The 14,061-nt window shown below is 54.7% G+C and overlaps 1 protein-coding gene across 2 annotated transcripts in view; it reads left to right on the forward strand.

Moving 5' to 3' along the window:
- The window catches only part of RAP1GDS1 (Rap1 GTPase-GDP dissociation stimulator 1), a 43,802-nt gene that overhangs the window by 14,668 nt on the left and 15,073 nt on the right, over window positions 1-14,061 (forward strand). For both annotated transcript variants that reach the window (XM_076055271.1, XM_076055272.1), the window contains 2 exons: window positions 8,616-8,741; window positions 11,009-11,151. In XM_076055271.1, coding sequence (XP_075911386.1) covers window positions 8,616-8,741; window positions 11,009-11,151 — 269 coding nt within the window. The remainder of the gene's footprint in view (window positions 1-8,615; window positions 8,742-11,008; window positions 11,152-14,061) is intronic.

The following is a 14,061-nucleotide window of genomic DNA, read 5'->3' on the forward strand; positions in this document are numbered from 1 at the left end:
CACCACTACACTCACCACTACTCACCACTACACTCACCACTACACTCACCACTACACTCACCACTACTACTCACCACCACTACACTCACCACTACTCACCACTCCTACACTCACTACTCACCACTACACTCACCACTACTCACCACTACACTCACCACTCCTCACCACTCCTACTCACCACTACACTCACCACTCCTCACCACTACTCACCACTACTCACCACTACTCACCACTACTACTCACCACTCCTCACCACTCCTACACTCACCACTACACTCACCACTACACTCACCACTCCTCACCACTACACTCACCACTCCTCACCACTCCTCACCACTCCTCACCACTCCTACTCACCACTACACTCACCACTACACTCACCACTACACTCACCACTCCTCACCACTACACTCACCACTACTCACCACTACACTCACCACTCCTCACCACTACTCACCACTACACTCACCACTACACTCACCACTACTCACCACTACACTCACCACTACTCACCACTACACTCACCACTACACTCACCACTACACTCACCACTACTCACCACTACTCACCACTACACTCACCACTACTACACTCACCACCACTACATTCACCACCACCACTACACTCACCACTACACTCACCACTACACTCACCACTCCTCACCACTCCTCACCACTACTCACCACTCCTACTCACCACTACTCACCACTACACTCACCACTCCTCACCACTACACTCACCACTCCTCACCACTACTCACCACTACACTCACCACTACTCACCACTACACTCACCACTACACTCACCACTACACTCACCACTACTCACCACTACACTCACCACTACACTCACCACTACTCACCACTACACTCACCACTACACTAACCACTACACTCACCACTACTCACCACCACACTCACCGCTACACTCACCACTACTCACCACTTCTCACCACTACTACTCACCACTACACTCACCACTACTCACCACTACACTAACCACTACACTCACCACTACTCACCACTACACTCACCACTACTCACCACCACCACTGACACAGCTACTGACACCACCATCACCTGAATCATCATCACCAGCTGTGTCTGTGTGTGTCATTGTCTAACAAGGCACTCACACACAGACACCACCACCACCACCTGAATCATCATCACCAGCTGTGTCTCTCTGTGTGTGTCATTGTCTAACAAGGTACTCACACACAGACACCACCACCACCACCTGAATCATCATCACCAGCTGTGTCTCTCTGTGTGTCAATGTCTAACAAGGCACTCACACACAGACACCACCACCACCACCTGAATCATCATCACCAGCTGTGTCTCTCTGTCAGTGTCTAACAAGGCACTCACACACAGACACCACCACCACCACCTGAATCATCATCACCAGCTGTATCTCTCTGTGTGTCAATGTCTAACAAGGTACTCACACACAGACACCACCACCACCACCTGAATCATCATCACCAGCTGTGTCTGTCTGTGTGTCAGTGTCTAACAAGGTACTCACACACAGACACCACCACCACCACCTGAATCATCATCACCAGCTGTGTCTCTCTGTGTGTGAGTGTCTAACAAGGTACTCACACACAGACACCACCACCACCTGAATCATCATCACCAGCTGTGTCTCTCTGTGTGTCACTGTCTAACAAGGTACTCACACACAGACACCACCACCACCACCTGAATCATCATCACCAGCTGTGTCTCTCTGTGTGTCATTGTCTAACAAGGTCCTCACACACACAGACACAGACACCACCACCTGAATCATCATCACCAGCTGTGTCTCTCTGTGTGTCATTGTCTAACAAGGTACTCACACACAGACACCACCACCATCACCTGAATCATCATCACCAGCTGTGTCTCTCTGTGTGTCATTGTCTAACAAGGTACTCACACACAGACACCACCACCACCACCTGAATCATCATCACCAGCTGTGTCTGTGTGTCATTGTCTAACAAGGTACTCACACACAGACACAGACACCACCTGAATCATCATCACCAGCTGTGTCTCTCTGTGTGTCATTGTCTAACAAGGTACTCACACACAGACACCACCACCTGAATCATCATCACCAGCTGTGTCTGTGTGTGTCAATGTCTAACAAGGTACTCACACACAGACACCACCACCACCTGAATCATCATCACCAGCTGTGTCTGTGTGTGTGAGTGTCTAACAAGGTACACAGACACAGACACCACCACCACCTGAATCATCATCACCAGCTGTGTCTCTCTGTCAGTGTCTAACAAGGCACTCACACACAGACACCACCACCACCACCTGAATCATCATCACCAGCTGTGTCTCTCTGTGTGTCAATGTCTAACAAGGTACTCACACACAGACACCACCACCACCTGAATCATCATCACCAGCTGTGTCTCTCTGTGTGTCAATGTCTAACAAGGCACTCACACACAGACACCACCACCATCACCTGAATCATCATCACCAGCTGTGTCTCTCTGTCAGTGTCTAACAAGGCACTCACACACAGACACCACCACCACCTGAATCATCATCACCAGCTGTGTCTCTCTGTGTGTCATTGTCTAACAAGGTACTCACACACAGACACCACCACCATCACCTGAATCATCATCACCAGCTGTGTCTCTCTGTGTGTCATTGTCTAACAAGGTACTCACACACAGACACCACCACCACCACCTGAATCATCATCACCAGCTGTGTCTCTCTGTGTGTCAATGTCTAACAAGGCACTCACACACAGACACCACCACCACCTGAATCATCATCACCAGCTGTGTCTCTCTGTGTGTCAATGTCTAACAAGGCACTCACACACAGACACCACCACCACCACCTGAATCATCATCACCAGCTGTGTCTCTCTGTGTGTCAATGTCTAACAAGGTACTCACACACAGACACCACCACCACCACCTGAATCATCATCACCAGCTGTGTCTCTCTCTGTGTCATTGTCTAACAAGGTACTCACACACAGACACCACCACCACCACCTGAATCATCATCACCAGCTGTGTCTCTCTCTGTGTCACTGTCTAACAAGGCACTCACACACAGACACCACCATCACCACCTGAATCATCATCACCACCTGTGTCTCTCTGTCAGTGTCTAACAAGGTACTGACACACACAGACACCACCACCACCTGAATCATCATCACCAGCTGTGTCTCTCTCTGTGTGTCAATGTCTAACAAGGCACTCACACACAGACACAGACACCACCACCTGAATCATCATCACCAGCTGTGTCTGTGTGTGTCATTGTCTAACAAGGCACTCACACACAGACACCACCACCTGAATCATCATCACCAGCTGTGTCTCTCTGTGTGTGTCACTGTCTAACAAGGTACTCACACACAGACACAGACACCACCACCTGAATCATCATCACCAGCTGTCTCTCTCTGTGTGTCAATGTCTAACAAGGTACTCACACACAGACACCACCACCACCACCTGAATCATCATCACCAGCTGTGTCTCTCTGTCAGTGTCTAACAAGGTACTCACACACAGACACCACCACCACCTGAATCATCATCACCAGCTGTGTCTCTCTGTGTGTCACTGTCTAACAAGGTAGTGACACACAGACACAGACACCACCACCTGAATCATCATCACCAGCTGTGTCTCTCTGTCAGTGTCTAACAAGGCACTCACACACAGACACCACCACCACCACCTGAATCATCATCACCAGCTGTGTCTCTCTGTGTGTCATTGTCTAACAAGGTACTCACACACAGACACCACCACCACCTGAATCATCATCACCAGCTGTGTCTCTCTGTGTGTCACTGTCTAACAAGGTACTGAGACAGACACAGACACCACCACCACCTGAATCATCATCACCAGCTGTGTCTCTCTGTGTGTCATTGTCCAACAAGGTACTCACACACAGACACCACCATCACCTGAATCATCATCACCAGCTGTGTCTCTCTGTGTGTCATTGTCTAACAAGGCACTCACACACAGACACCACCACCACCTGAATCATCATCACCAGCTGTGTCTCTCTGTGTGTCATTGTCTAACAAGGTACTCACACACAGACACCACCACCACCACCTGAATCATCATCACCAGCTGTGTCTCTCTGTGTGTCAATGTCTAACAAGGCACTCACACACAGACACCACCATCACCACCTGAATCATCATCACCAGCTGTGTCTCTCTGTCAGTGTCTAACAAGGTACTGACACACACAGACACCACCACCACCTGAATCATCATCACCAGCTGTGTCTCTCTGTGTGTGTCAATGTCTAACAAGGTACTCACACACAGACACCACCACCACCTGAATCATCATCACCAGCTGTGTCTCTCTGTGTGTCATTGTCTAACAAGGTACTCACACACAGACACCACCACCACCTGAATCATCATCACCAGCTGTGTCTCTCTGTGTGTCAATGTCTAACAAGGTACTCACACACAGACACCACCACCACCACCTGAATCATCATCACCAGCTGTGTCTCTCTGTGTGTGTCTCTGTCTAACAAGGCACTCACACACAGACACCACCACCACCACCTGAATCATCATCACCAGCTGTGTCTGTGTGTGTCATTGTCTAACAAGGTACTCACACACAGACACCACCACCACCTGAATCATCATCACCAGCTGTGTCTCTCTGTGTGTCATTGTCTAACAAGGTACTCACACACAGACACCACCACCTGAATCATCATCACCAGCTGTGTCTCTCTGTGTGTCAATGTCTAACAAGGTACTCACACACAGACACAGACACCACCACCTGAATCATCATCACCAGCTGTGTCTCTCTGTGTGTCAATGTCTAACAAGGTACTCACACACAGACACCACCACCACCACCTGAATCATCATCACCAGCTGTGTCTCTCTGTGTGTCATTGTCTAACAAGGCACTCACACACAGACACCACCACCACCTGAATCATCATCACCAGCTGTGTCTGTGTGTTATTGTCTAACAAGGTACTCACACACAGACACCACCACCTGAATCATCATCACCAGCTGTATCTCTCTGTGTGTCAATGTCTAACAAGGTACTCACACACAGACACAGACACCACCTGAATCATCATCACCAGCTGTGTCTCTCTGTCACTGTCTAACAAGGCACTCACACACAGACACCACCACCACCACCTGAATCATCATCACCAGCTGTGTCTCTCTCTGTGTCAGTGTCTAACAAAGCACTCACACACAGACACCACCACCACCTGAATCATCATCACCAGCTGTGTCTGTGTGTGTCATTGTCTAACAAGGTACTCACACACAGACACCACCACCATCACCTGAATCATCATCACCAGCTGTGTCTCTCTGTGTGTCATTGTCTAACAAGGTACTCACACACAGACACCACCACCACCACCTGAATCATCATCACCAGCTGTGTCTCTCTGTGTGTCATTGTCTAACAAGGTACTCACACACAGACACCACCACCACCACCTGAATCATCATCACCAGCTGTGTCTCTCTGTGTGTCACTGTCTAACAAGGCACTCACACACAGACACAGACACCACCACCTGAATCATCATCACCAGCTGTGTCTCTCTGTGTGTGTCATTGTCTAACAAGGCACTCACACACAGACACCACCACCACCTGAATCATCATCACCAGCTGTGTCTCTCTGTGTGTCACTGTCTAACAAGGTACTCACACACAGACACCATCACCACCACCTGAATCATCATCACCAGCTGTGTCTCTCTGTGTGTCACTGTCTAACAAGGCACTCACACACAGACACCACCACCACCTGAATCATCATCACCAGCTGTGTCTCTCTGTCAGTGTCTAACAAGGTACTCACACACAGACACAGACACCACCACCACCTGAATCATCATCACCAGCTGTGTCTGTCTGTGTGTCATTGTCTAACAAGGTACTCACACACAGACACCACCACCATCACCTGAATCATCATCACCAGCTGTGTCTGTGTGTGTCATTGTCTAACAAGGTACTCACACACAGACACCACCACCTGAATCATCATCACCAGCTGTGTCTCTCTGTGTGTCACTGTCTAACAAGGCACTCACACACAGACACCACCACCACCACCTGAATCATCATCACCAGCTGTGTCTCTCTGTGTGTCACTGTCTAACAAGGTACTCACACACAGACACCACCACCATCACCTGAATCATCATCACCAGCTGTGTCTCTCTGTGTGTCACTGTCTAACAAGGTACTCACACACAGACACCACCACCATCACCTGAATCATCATCACCAGCTGTGTCTGTGTGTCAGTGTCTAACAAGGTACTCACACACAGACACCACCACCACCTGAATCATCATCACCAGCTGTGTCTCTCTGTGTGTGTCAGTGTCTAACAAGGCACTCACACACAGACACCACCACCATCACCTGAATCATCATCACCAGCTGTGTCTCTCTGTGTCAATGTCTAACAAGGTAGTGACACACAGACACCACCACCACCTGAATCATCATCACCAGCTGTGTCTGTGTGTGTCACTGTCTAACAAGGTACTCACACACAGACACCACCACCACCACCTGAATCATCATCACCAGCTGTGTCTCTCTGTGTGTCATTGTCTAACAAGGTACTCACACACAGACACCACCACCACCACCTGAATCATCATCACCAGCTGTGTCTGTGTGTGTGTCATTGTCTAACAAGGTACTCACACACAGACACCACCACCATCACCTGAATCATCATCACCAGCTGTGTCTCTCTGTGTGTCAATGTCTAACAAGGCACTCACACACAGACACCACCACCACCTGAATCATCATCACCAGCTGTGTCTCTCTGTGTGTCAATGTCTAACAAGGCACTCGCACACAGACACCACCACCACCTGAATCATCATCACCAGCTGTGTCTCTCTGTGTGTCATTGTCTAACAAGGTACTCACACACACAGACACAGACACCACCACCTGAATCATCATCACCAGCTGTGTCTCTCTGTGTGTCATTGTCTAACAAGGTACTCACACACAGACACAGACACCACCACCTGAATCATCATCACCAGCTGTGTCTCTCTGTGTGTCAATGTCTAACAAGGCACTCACACACAGACACCACCACCATCACCTGAATCATCATCACCAGCTGTGTCTCTCTGTGTGTCAATGTCTAACAAGGTACTCACACACAGACACAGACACCACCACCTGAATCATCATCACCAGCTGTGTCTCTCTGTGTGTCATTGTCTAACAAGGCACTCACACACAGACACCACCACCACCACCTGAATCATCATCACCAGCTGTATCTCTGTGTGTGTCACTGTCTAACAAGGTACTCACACACAGACACCACCACCACCACCTGAATCATCATCACCAGCTGTGTCTGTGTGTGTCATTGTCTAACAAGGTACTCACACACAGACACCACCACCACCACCACCTGAATCATCATCACCAGCTGTGTCTCTCTGTGTGTCAATGTCTAACAAGGCACTCACACACAGACACCACCACCACCTGAATCATCATCACCAGCTGTGTCTGTGTGTGTCATTGTCTAACAAGGTACTCACACACAGACACCACCATCACCTGAATCATCATCACCAGCTGTGTCTCTCTGTGTGTCATTGTCTAACAAGGCACTCACACACAGACACCACCACCTGAATCATCATCACCAGCTGTGTCTCTCTGTGTGTCATTGTCTAACAAGGCACTCACACACAGACACCACCACCACCACCTGAATCATCATCACCAGCTGTGTCTCTCTGTGTGTCAATGTCTAACAAGGCACTCACACACAGACACCACCATCACCACCTGAATCATCATCACCAGCTGTGTCTGTGTGTGTCATTGTCTAACAAGGCACTCACACACAGACACCACCATCACCTGAATCATCATCACCAGCTGTGTCTCTCTCTGTGTGTCAATGTCTAACAAGGTACTCACACACAGACACCACCACCTGAATCATCATCACCAGCTGTGTCTCTCTCTGTGTCATTGTCTAACAAGGCACTCACACACAGACACCACCACCACCACCTGAATCATCATCACCAGCTGTGTCTCTCTGTGTGTCACTGTCTAACAAGGCACTCACACACAGACACCACCACCACCTGAATCATCATCACCAGCTGTGTCTCTCTGTGTGTCATTGTCTAACAAGGTACTCACACACAGACACCACCACCACCTGAATCATCATCACCAGCTGTGTCTCTCTGTGTGTCATTGTCTAACAAGGTACTCACACACAGACACCACCACCACCACCTGAATCATCATCACCAGCTGTGTCTCTGTGTCAGTGTCTAACAAGGCACTCACACACAGACACCACCACCACCTGAATCATCATCACCAGCTGTGTCTCTCTCTGTGTGTCATTGTCTAACAAGGTACACACAGACACCACCACCACCATCACCTGAATCATCATCACCAGCTGTGTCTTTCTGTGTGTCATTGTCTAACAAGGCACTCACACACAGACACCACCACCATCACCTGAATCATCATCACCAGCTGTGTCTCTGTGTCAGTGTCTAACAAGGCGCTGTTGCTGTCCATGGACGTGGACTCCGCTGTCCTGCGCCTCCTTCCCTCCACATCACCACCCGTACAGTTCAAGCTGCTGGGGACCCTGCGGATGTTGTGTGACGGCCAAGGTGAGTCACTCACTCACTCACCCACTCACTCACTCACCCACCCACTCACCCACCCACTCACCCACCCACTCACCCACTCACTCACCCACTCACCCACCACTCACTCACTCATTCACCCACTCACCCACTCACTCACCCACTCACTCACTCAACCACTCACTCACCCACTCACTCACTCACCACTCATTCACCACTCACTCACTCACCCACTCACTCACTCACTCACCACTCACTCGCTCACTCACCCACTCACTCACCACTCACTCACCACTCATTCACCCACTCACCCACTCACTCACTCACCCACTCACTCACCCACTCACACACTCACCCACTCACCCACTCACTCACTCACCCACCCACCCACTCACCCACTCACTCACTCACTCACCCACTCACCCACCCACTCACTCACCCACTCACACACTCACCCACTCACCCACTCACTCACTCACCCACCCACTCACCCACTCACTCACTCACCCACCCACTCACTCACCCACCCACCCACCCACTCACCCACTCACTCACTCACCCACCCACTCACCCACTCACTCACTCACCCACCCACTCACTCACCCACCCACCCACTCACTCACTCACCCACTCACTCACTCACCACTCACTCACCACTCACTCACTCAACACCCACTCATTCACTCACTCACTCACCCACTCACTCACCCACTCACTCACTCACCACTCACTCACTCACTCACCCACTCACTCACCCACCACTCACCACTCACTCACCCACCACTCACCCACTCACTCACTCACTCACCCACTCACCCACTCACTCACTCACCACTCACCCACTCACTCACCCACTCACTCACCCACCACTCACCACTCACTCACTCATTCACCCACTCACTCACTCACCCACTCACTCACTCACCACTCACTCACTCACCACTCACCCACTCACTCACTCACCCACCCACTCACCCACCCACTCACTCACCCACTCACTCACCCACTCACTCACTCACCACTCACTCACCACTCACTCACCCACTCACTCACTCACTCACCCACTCACCCACTCACTCACTCACCACTCACCCACTCACTCACCCACTCACTCACCCACCACTCACCACTCACTCACCCACCACTCACCACTCACTCACTCATTCACCCACTCACTCACTCACCCACTCACTCACTCACCACTCACTCACCCACCCACTCACTCACCCACTCACTCACCCACCACTCACCACTCACTCACTCATTCACCCACTCACTCATTCACCCACTCACTCACTCACTCACCCACCCACTCACTCACCCACCCACCCACTCACTCACTCACCCACTCACTCACTCACCACTCACTCACCACTCACTCACCCACTCACTCACTCACTCACCCACTCACCCACTCACTCACTCACCACTCACCCACTCACTCACCCACTCACTCACCCACCACTCACCACTCACTCACCCACCACTCACCACTCACTCACTCAACACCCACTCATTCACTCACTCACTCACTCACCCACTCACTCACTCACCACTCACTCACTCACTCACCCACTCACTCACCCACCACTCACCCACTCACTCACTCACCCACTCACCCACTCACTCACTCACCACCCACCCACTCACCCACCCACTCACTCACCCACTCACTCACCCACTCACTCACTCACCACTCACTCACCACTCACTCACCCACTCACTCACTCACTCACCCACTCACCCACTCACTCACTCACTCACCCACTCACTCACCCACCACTCACCACTCACTCACCCACCACTCACCACTCACTCACTCATTCACCCACTCACTCACTCACCCACTCACTCACTCACCACTCACTCACTCACCCACTCACTCACTCACCACTCACCCACCCACTCACTCACCCACTCACTCACCCACTCACTCACTCACCACTCACTCACCACTCACTCACTCACCACTCACTCACCACTCACTCACTCACCACTCACTCACCACTCACTCACTCACTCACCACTCACTCACTACTCACCACTCACTCACTCACCACTGCCTACTCACCGCTCACTCGCTCACCACTCACTCACCACTCACCGCTCACCACTCACCGCTCACCACTGCCTACTCACCGCTCACCACTCCCCTACCAACCCCTCCCTACTCACCACTCCCCCCCCACTCCCCCCACCTCTCCCCCCACCTCTCCCCCCACCCTCCCCCCACTCCCCCCCCCACTCCCCCCCCCACTCCCCCCACCCTCCCCCCTGCCCCCCACCACCAGAGGCAGCAGCGCGCCGGCTGGGTTTGTGCTCCCCGTTGCTGCGCTGCGCTGCCGAGTGGGCGGGAGCCCGGAGCCACGCCGGCGTGGCTGCCGAAGCCTCCCGGCTCCTCTCGGGCCTCGTGAGGCACAGCAAGCAGGACAAGGTGGGGGGCTGGGAGAGGCCTAGTGTCCCTGGGGGGATGGGAGAGGCCTCGTCAGGCACGGTAACCAGGACAAGGTGGGGGGCTGGTAGAGGCCTAGTGCCCCTGGGGGGATGGGACAGGCCTCGTCAGGCACGGTAACCAGGATAAGGTGGGGGGCTGGGAGAGGCCTAGTGCCCCTGGGGGGATGGGAGAGGCCTCGTCAGGCACAGTAAGCAGGATAAGGTGGGGGGCTGGTAGAGGCCTTAGTGCCCCTGGGGGGATGGGAGAGGCCTCCTCAGGCACAGCAAGCAGGACAAGGTGGGGGGGCTGGTAGAGGCCTAGTGTCCCTGGGGGGATGGGAGACGCCTCGTCAGGCACAGCAAGCAGGACAAGGTGGGGGGGCTGGTAGAGGCCTAGTGCCCCTGGGGGGATGGGAGAGGCCTAGTGAAGCACGGCAACCAGGACAAGGTGGGGGGCTGGTAGAGGCCTAGTGCCCCTGGAGGGATGGGAGAGGCCTCGTCAGGCACGGTAACCAGGACAAGGTGGGGGGCTGGTAGAGGCCTAGTTTCCCTGGGGGGCTTAGAGAGGCCTCGTCAGGCACAGCAAGCAGGACAAGGTGGAGGGGCTGGTAGAGGCCTAGTGCCCCTGGGGGCTCAGAAAGGCCTCGTCAGGCACAGCAAGCAGGACAAGGTGGGGGGCTGGGAGAGGCCTAGTGTCCCTGGGGGGATGGGAGAGGCCTCGTCAGGCACAGCAAGCAGGACAAGGTGGGGGGCTGGTAAGAGGCCTAGTGCCCCTGGGGGGCTGAGAGATGCCTCGTCAGGCACGGTAACCAGGACAAGGTGGGGGGCTGGTAGAGGCCTAGTGCCCCTGGGGGCTGGGACAGGCCTCGTCAGGCACTGTAACCAGGATAAGGTGGGGGGCTGGTAGAGGCCTAGTGTCCCTGGGGGGATGGGAGAGGCCTCGTCAGGCACGGTAACCAGGACAAGGTGGGGGGCTGGTAGAGGCCTAGTGCCCCTGGGGGGCTGGGAGAGGCCTCGTCAGGCACAGCAAGCAGGACAAGGTGGGGGGCTGGTAGAGGCCTAGTGTCCCTGGGGGGATGGGACAGGCCTCGTCAGGCACAGCAAGCAGGACAAGGTGGGGGGCTGGTAGAGGCCTAGTGTCCCTGGGGGGATGGGACAGGCCTCGTGAGGCACAGCAAGCAGGACAAGGTGGGGGGGCTGGTAGAGGCCTAGTGCCCCTGGGGGGCTGAGAGAGGCCTCGTCAGGCACAGCAAACAGGACAAGGTGGGGGGCTGGTAGAGGCCTAGTGCCCCTGGGGGGATGTGAGAGGCCTCGTCAGGCACAGCAAGCAGGACAACGTGGGGGGCTGGTAGAGGCCTATTGCCCCTGGGGGGCTGAGAGAGGCCTCGTCAGGCACGGTAACCAGGACAAGGTGGGGGGCTGGTAGAGGCCTAGTGCCCCTGGAGGGATGGGACAGGCCTCGTCAGGCACGGTAACCAGGACAAGGTGGGGGGCTGGTAGAGGCCTAGTGCCCCTGGGGGGCTGGGAGAGGCCTCGTCAGGCACAGCAAGCAGGACAAGGTGGGGGGCTGGTAGAGGCCTAGTGTCCCTGGTGGGCTGAGAGATGCCTCGTCAGGCACGGTAACCAGGACAAGGTGGGGGGCTGGTAGAGGCCTAGTGCCCCTGGGGGCTGGGACAGGCCTCGTCAGGCACTGTAACCAGGATAAGGTGGGGGGCTGGTAGAGGCCTAGTGCCCCTGGAGGGCTGGTAGAGGCCTCGTCAGGCACAGCAAGCAGGACAAGGTGGGGGGCTGGGAGAGGCCTAGTGCCCCTGGGGGGCTGGGAGAGGCCTCGTCAGGCACGGTAACCAGGACAAGGTGGGGGGCTGGGAGAGGCCTAGTGCCCCTGGGGGGATTGGAGAGGCCTCGTGAGGCACAGCAAGCAGGACAAGGTTGGGGGCTGGTAGAGGCCTAGTGCCCCTGGGGGGCTGGTAGAGGCCTCGTCAGGCACAGCAAGCAGGACAGGGTGGGGGGCTGGTGGAGGCCTAGTGCCCCTGGGGGGCTGGTAGAGGCCTCGTCAGGCACAGCAACCAGGACAAGGTGGGGGGCTGGTAGAGGCCTAGTGCCCCTGGGGGGCTGGGAGAGGCCTCGTCAGGCACGGCAACCAGGACAAGGTGGGGGGGCTGGTAGAGGCCTAGTGCCCCTGGGGGGCTGGGAGAGGCCTAGTGAGGCACAGCAACCAGGACAAGGTGGGGGGCTGGTGGAGGCCTAGTGTCCCTGGGGGGATGGGAGAGGCCTCGTCAGGCACGGTAACCAGGACAAGGTGGGGGGCTGGTAGAGGCCTAGTGCCCCTGGGGGGCTGGTAGAGGCCTCGTCAGGCACAGCAACCAGGACAAGGTGGGGGGCTGGTAGAGGCCTAGTGCCCCTGGGGGGCTGGGAGAGGCCTCGTCAGGCACGGCAACCAGGACAAGGTGGGGGGGCTGGTAGAGGCCTAGTGCCCCTGGGGGGCTCAGAGAGGCCTCGTCAGCACAGCAACCAGGATAAGGTGGGGGGCTGGTAGAGGCCTAGTGCCCCTGGGGGGCTGGGAGAGGCCTCGTCAGGCACGGCAACCAGGACAAGGTGGGGGGCTGGTAGAGGCCTAGTGCCCCTGGGGGGCTCAGAGAGGCCTCGTCAGCACAGCAACCAGGATAAGGTGGGGGGCTGGTAGAGGCCTAGTGCCCCTGGGGGGCTGGGAGAGGCCTCGTCAGGCACAGCAACCAGGACAAGGTGGGGGGCTGGTAGAGGCCTAGTGTCCCTGGGGGATGGGAGAGGCGTCGTCAGGCACGGTAACCAGGACAAGGTGGGGGGCTGGTAGAGGCCTAGTGCCCCTGGGGGGCTGGTAGAGGCCTCGTCAGGGACAGCAAGCATGACAAGGTGGGGGGCTGGTAGAGGCCTA

Source organism: Petromyzon marinus, chromosome 71, assembly GCF_048934315.1.
Source record: "Petromyzon marinus isolate PM22_M1 ecotype Great Lakes invasive population chromosome 71, UKy_Petmar_22M1.pri1.0, whole genome shotgun sequence".
In the NCBI taxonomy this organism is placed as follows: Eukaryota; Metazoa; Chordata; class Hyperoartia; order Petromyzontiformes; family Petromyzontidae; genus Petromyzon; species Petromyzon marinus.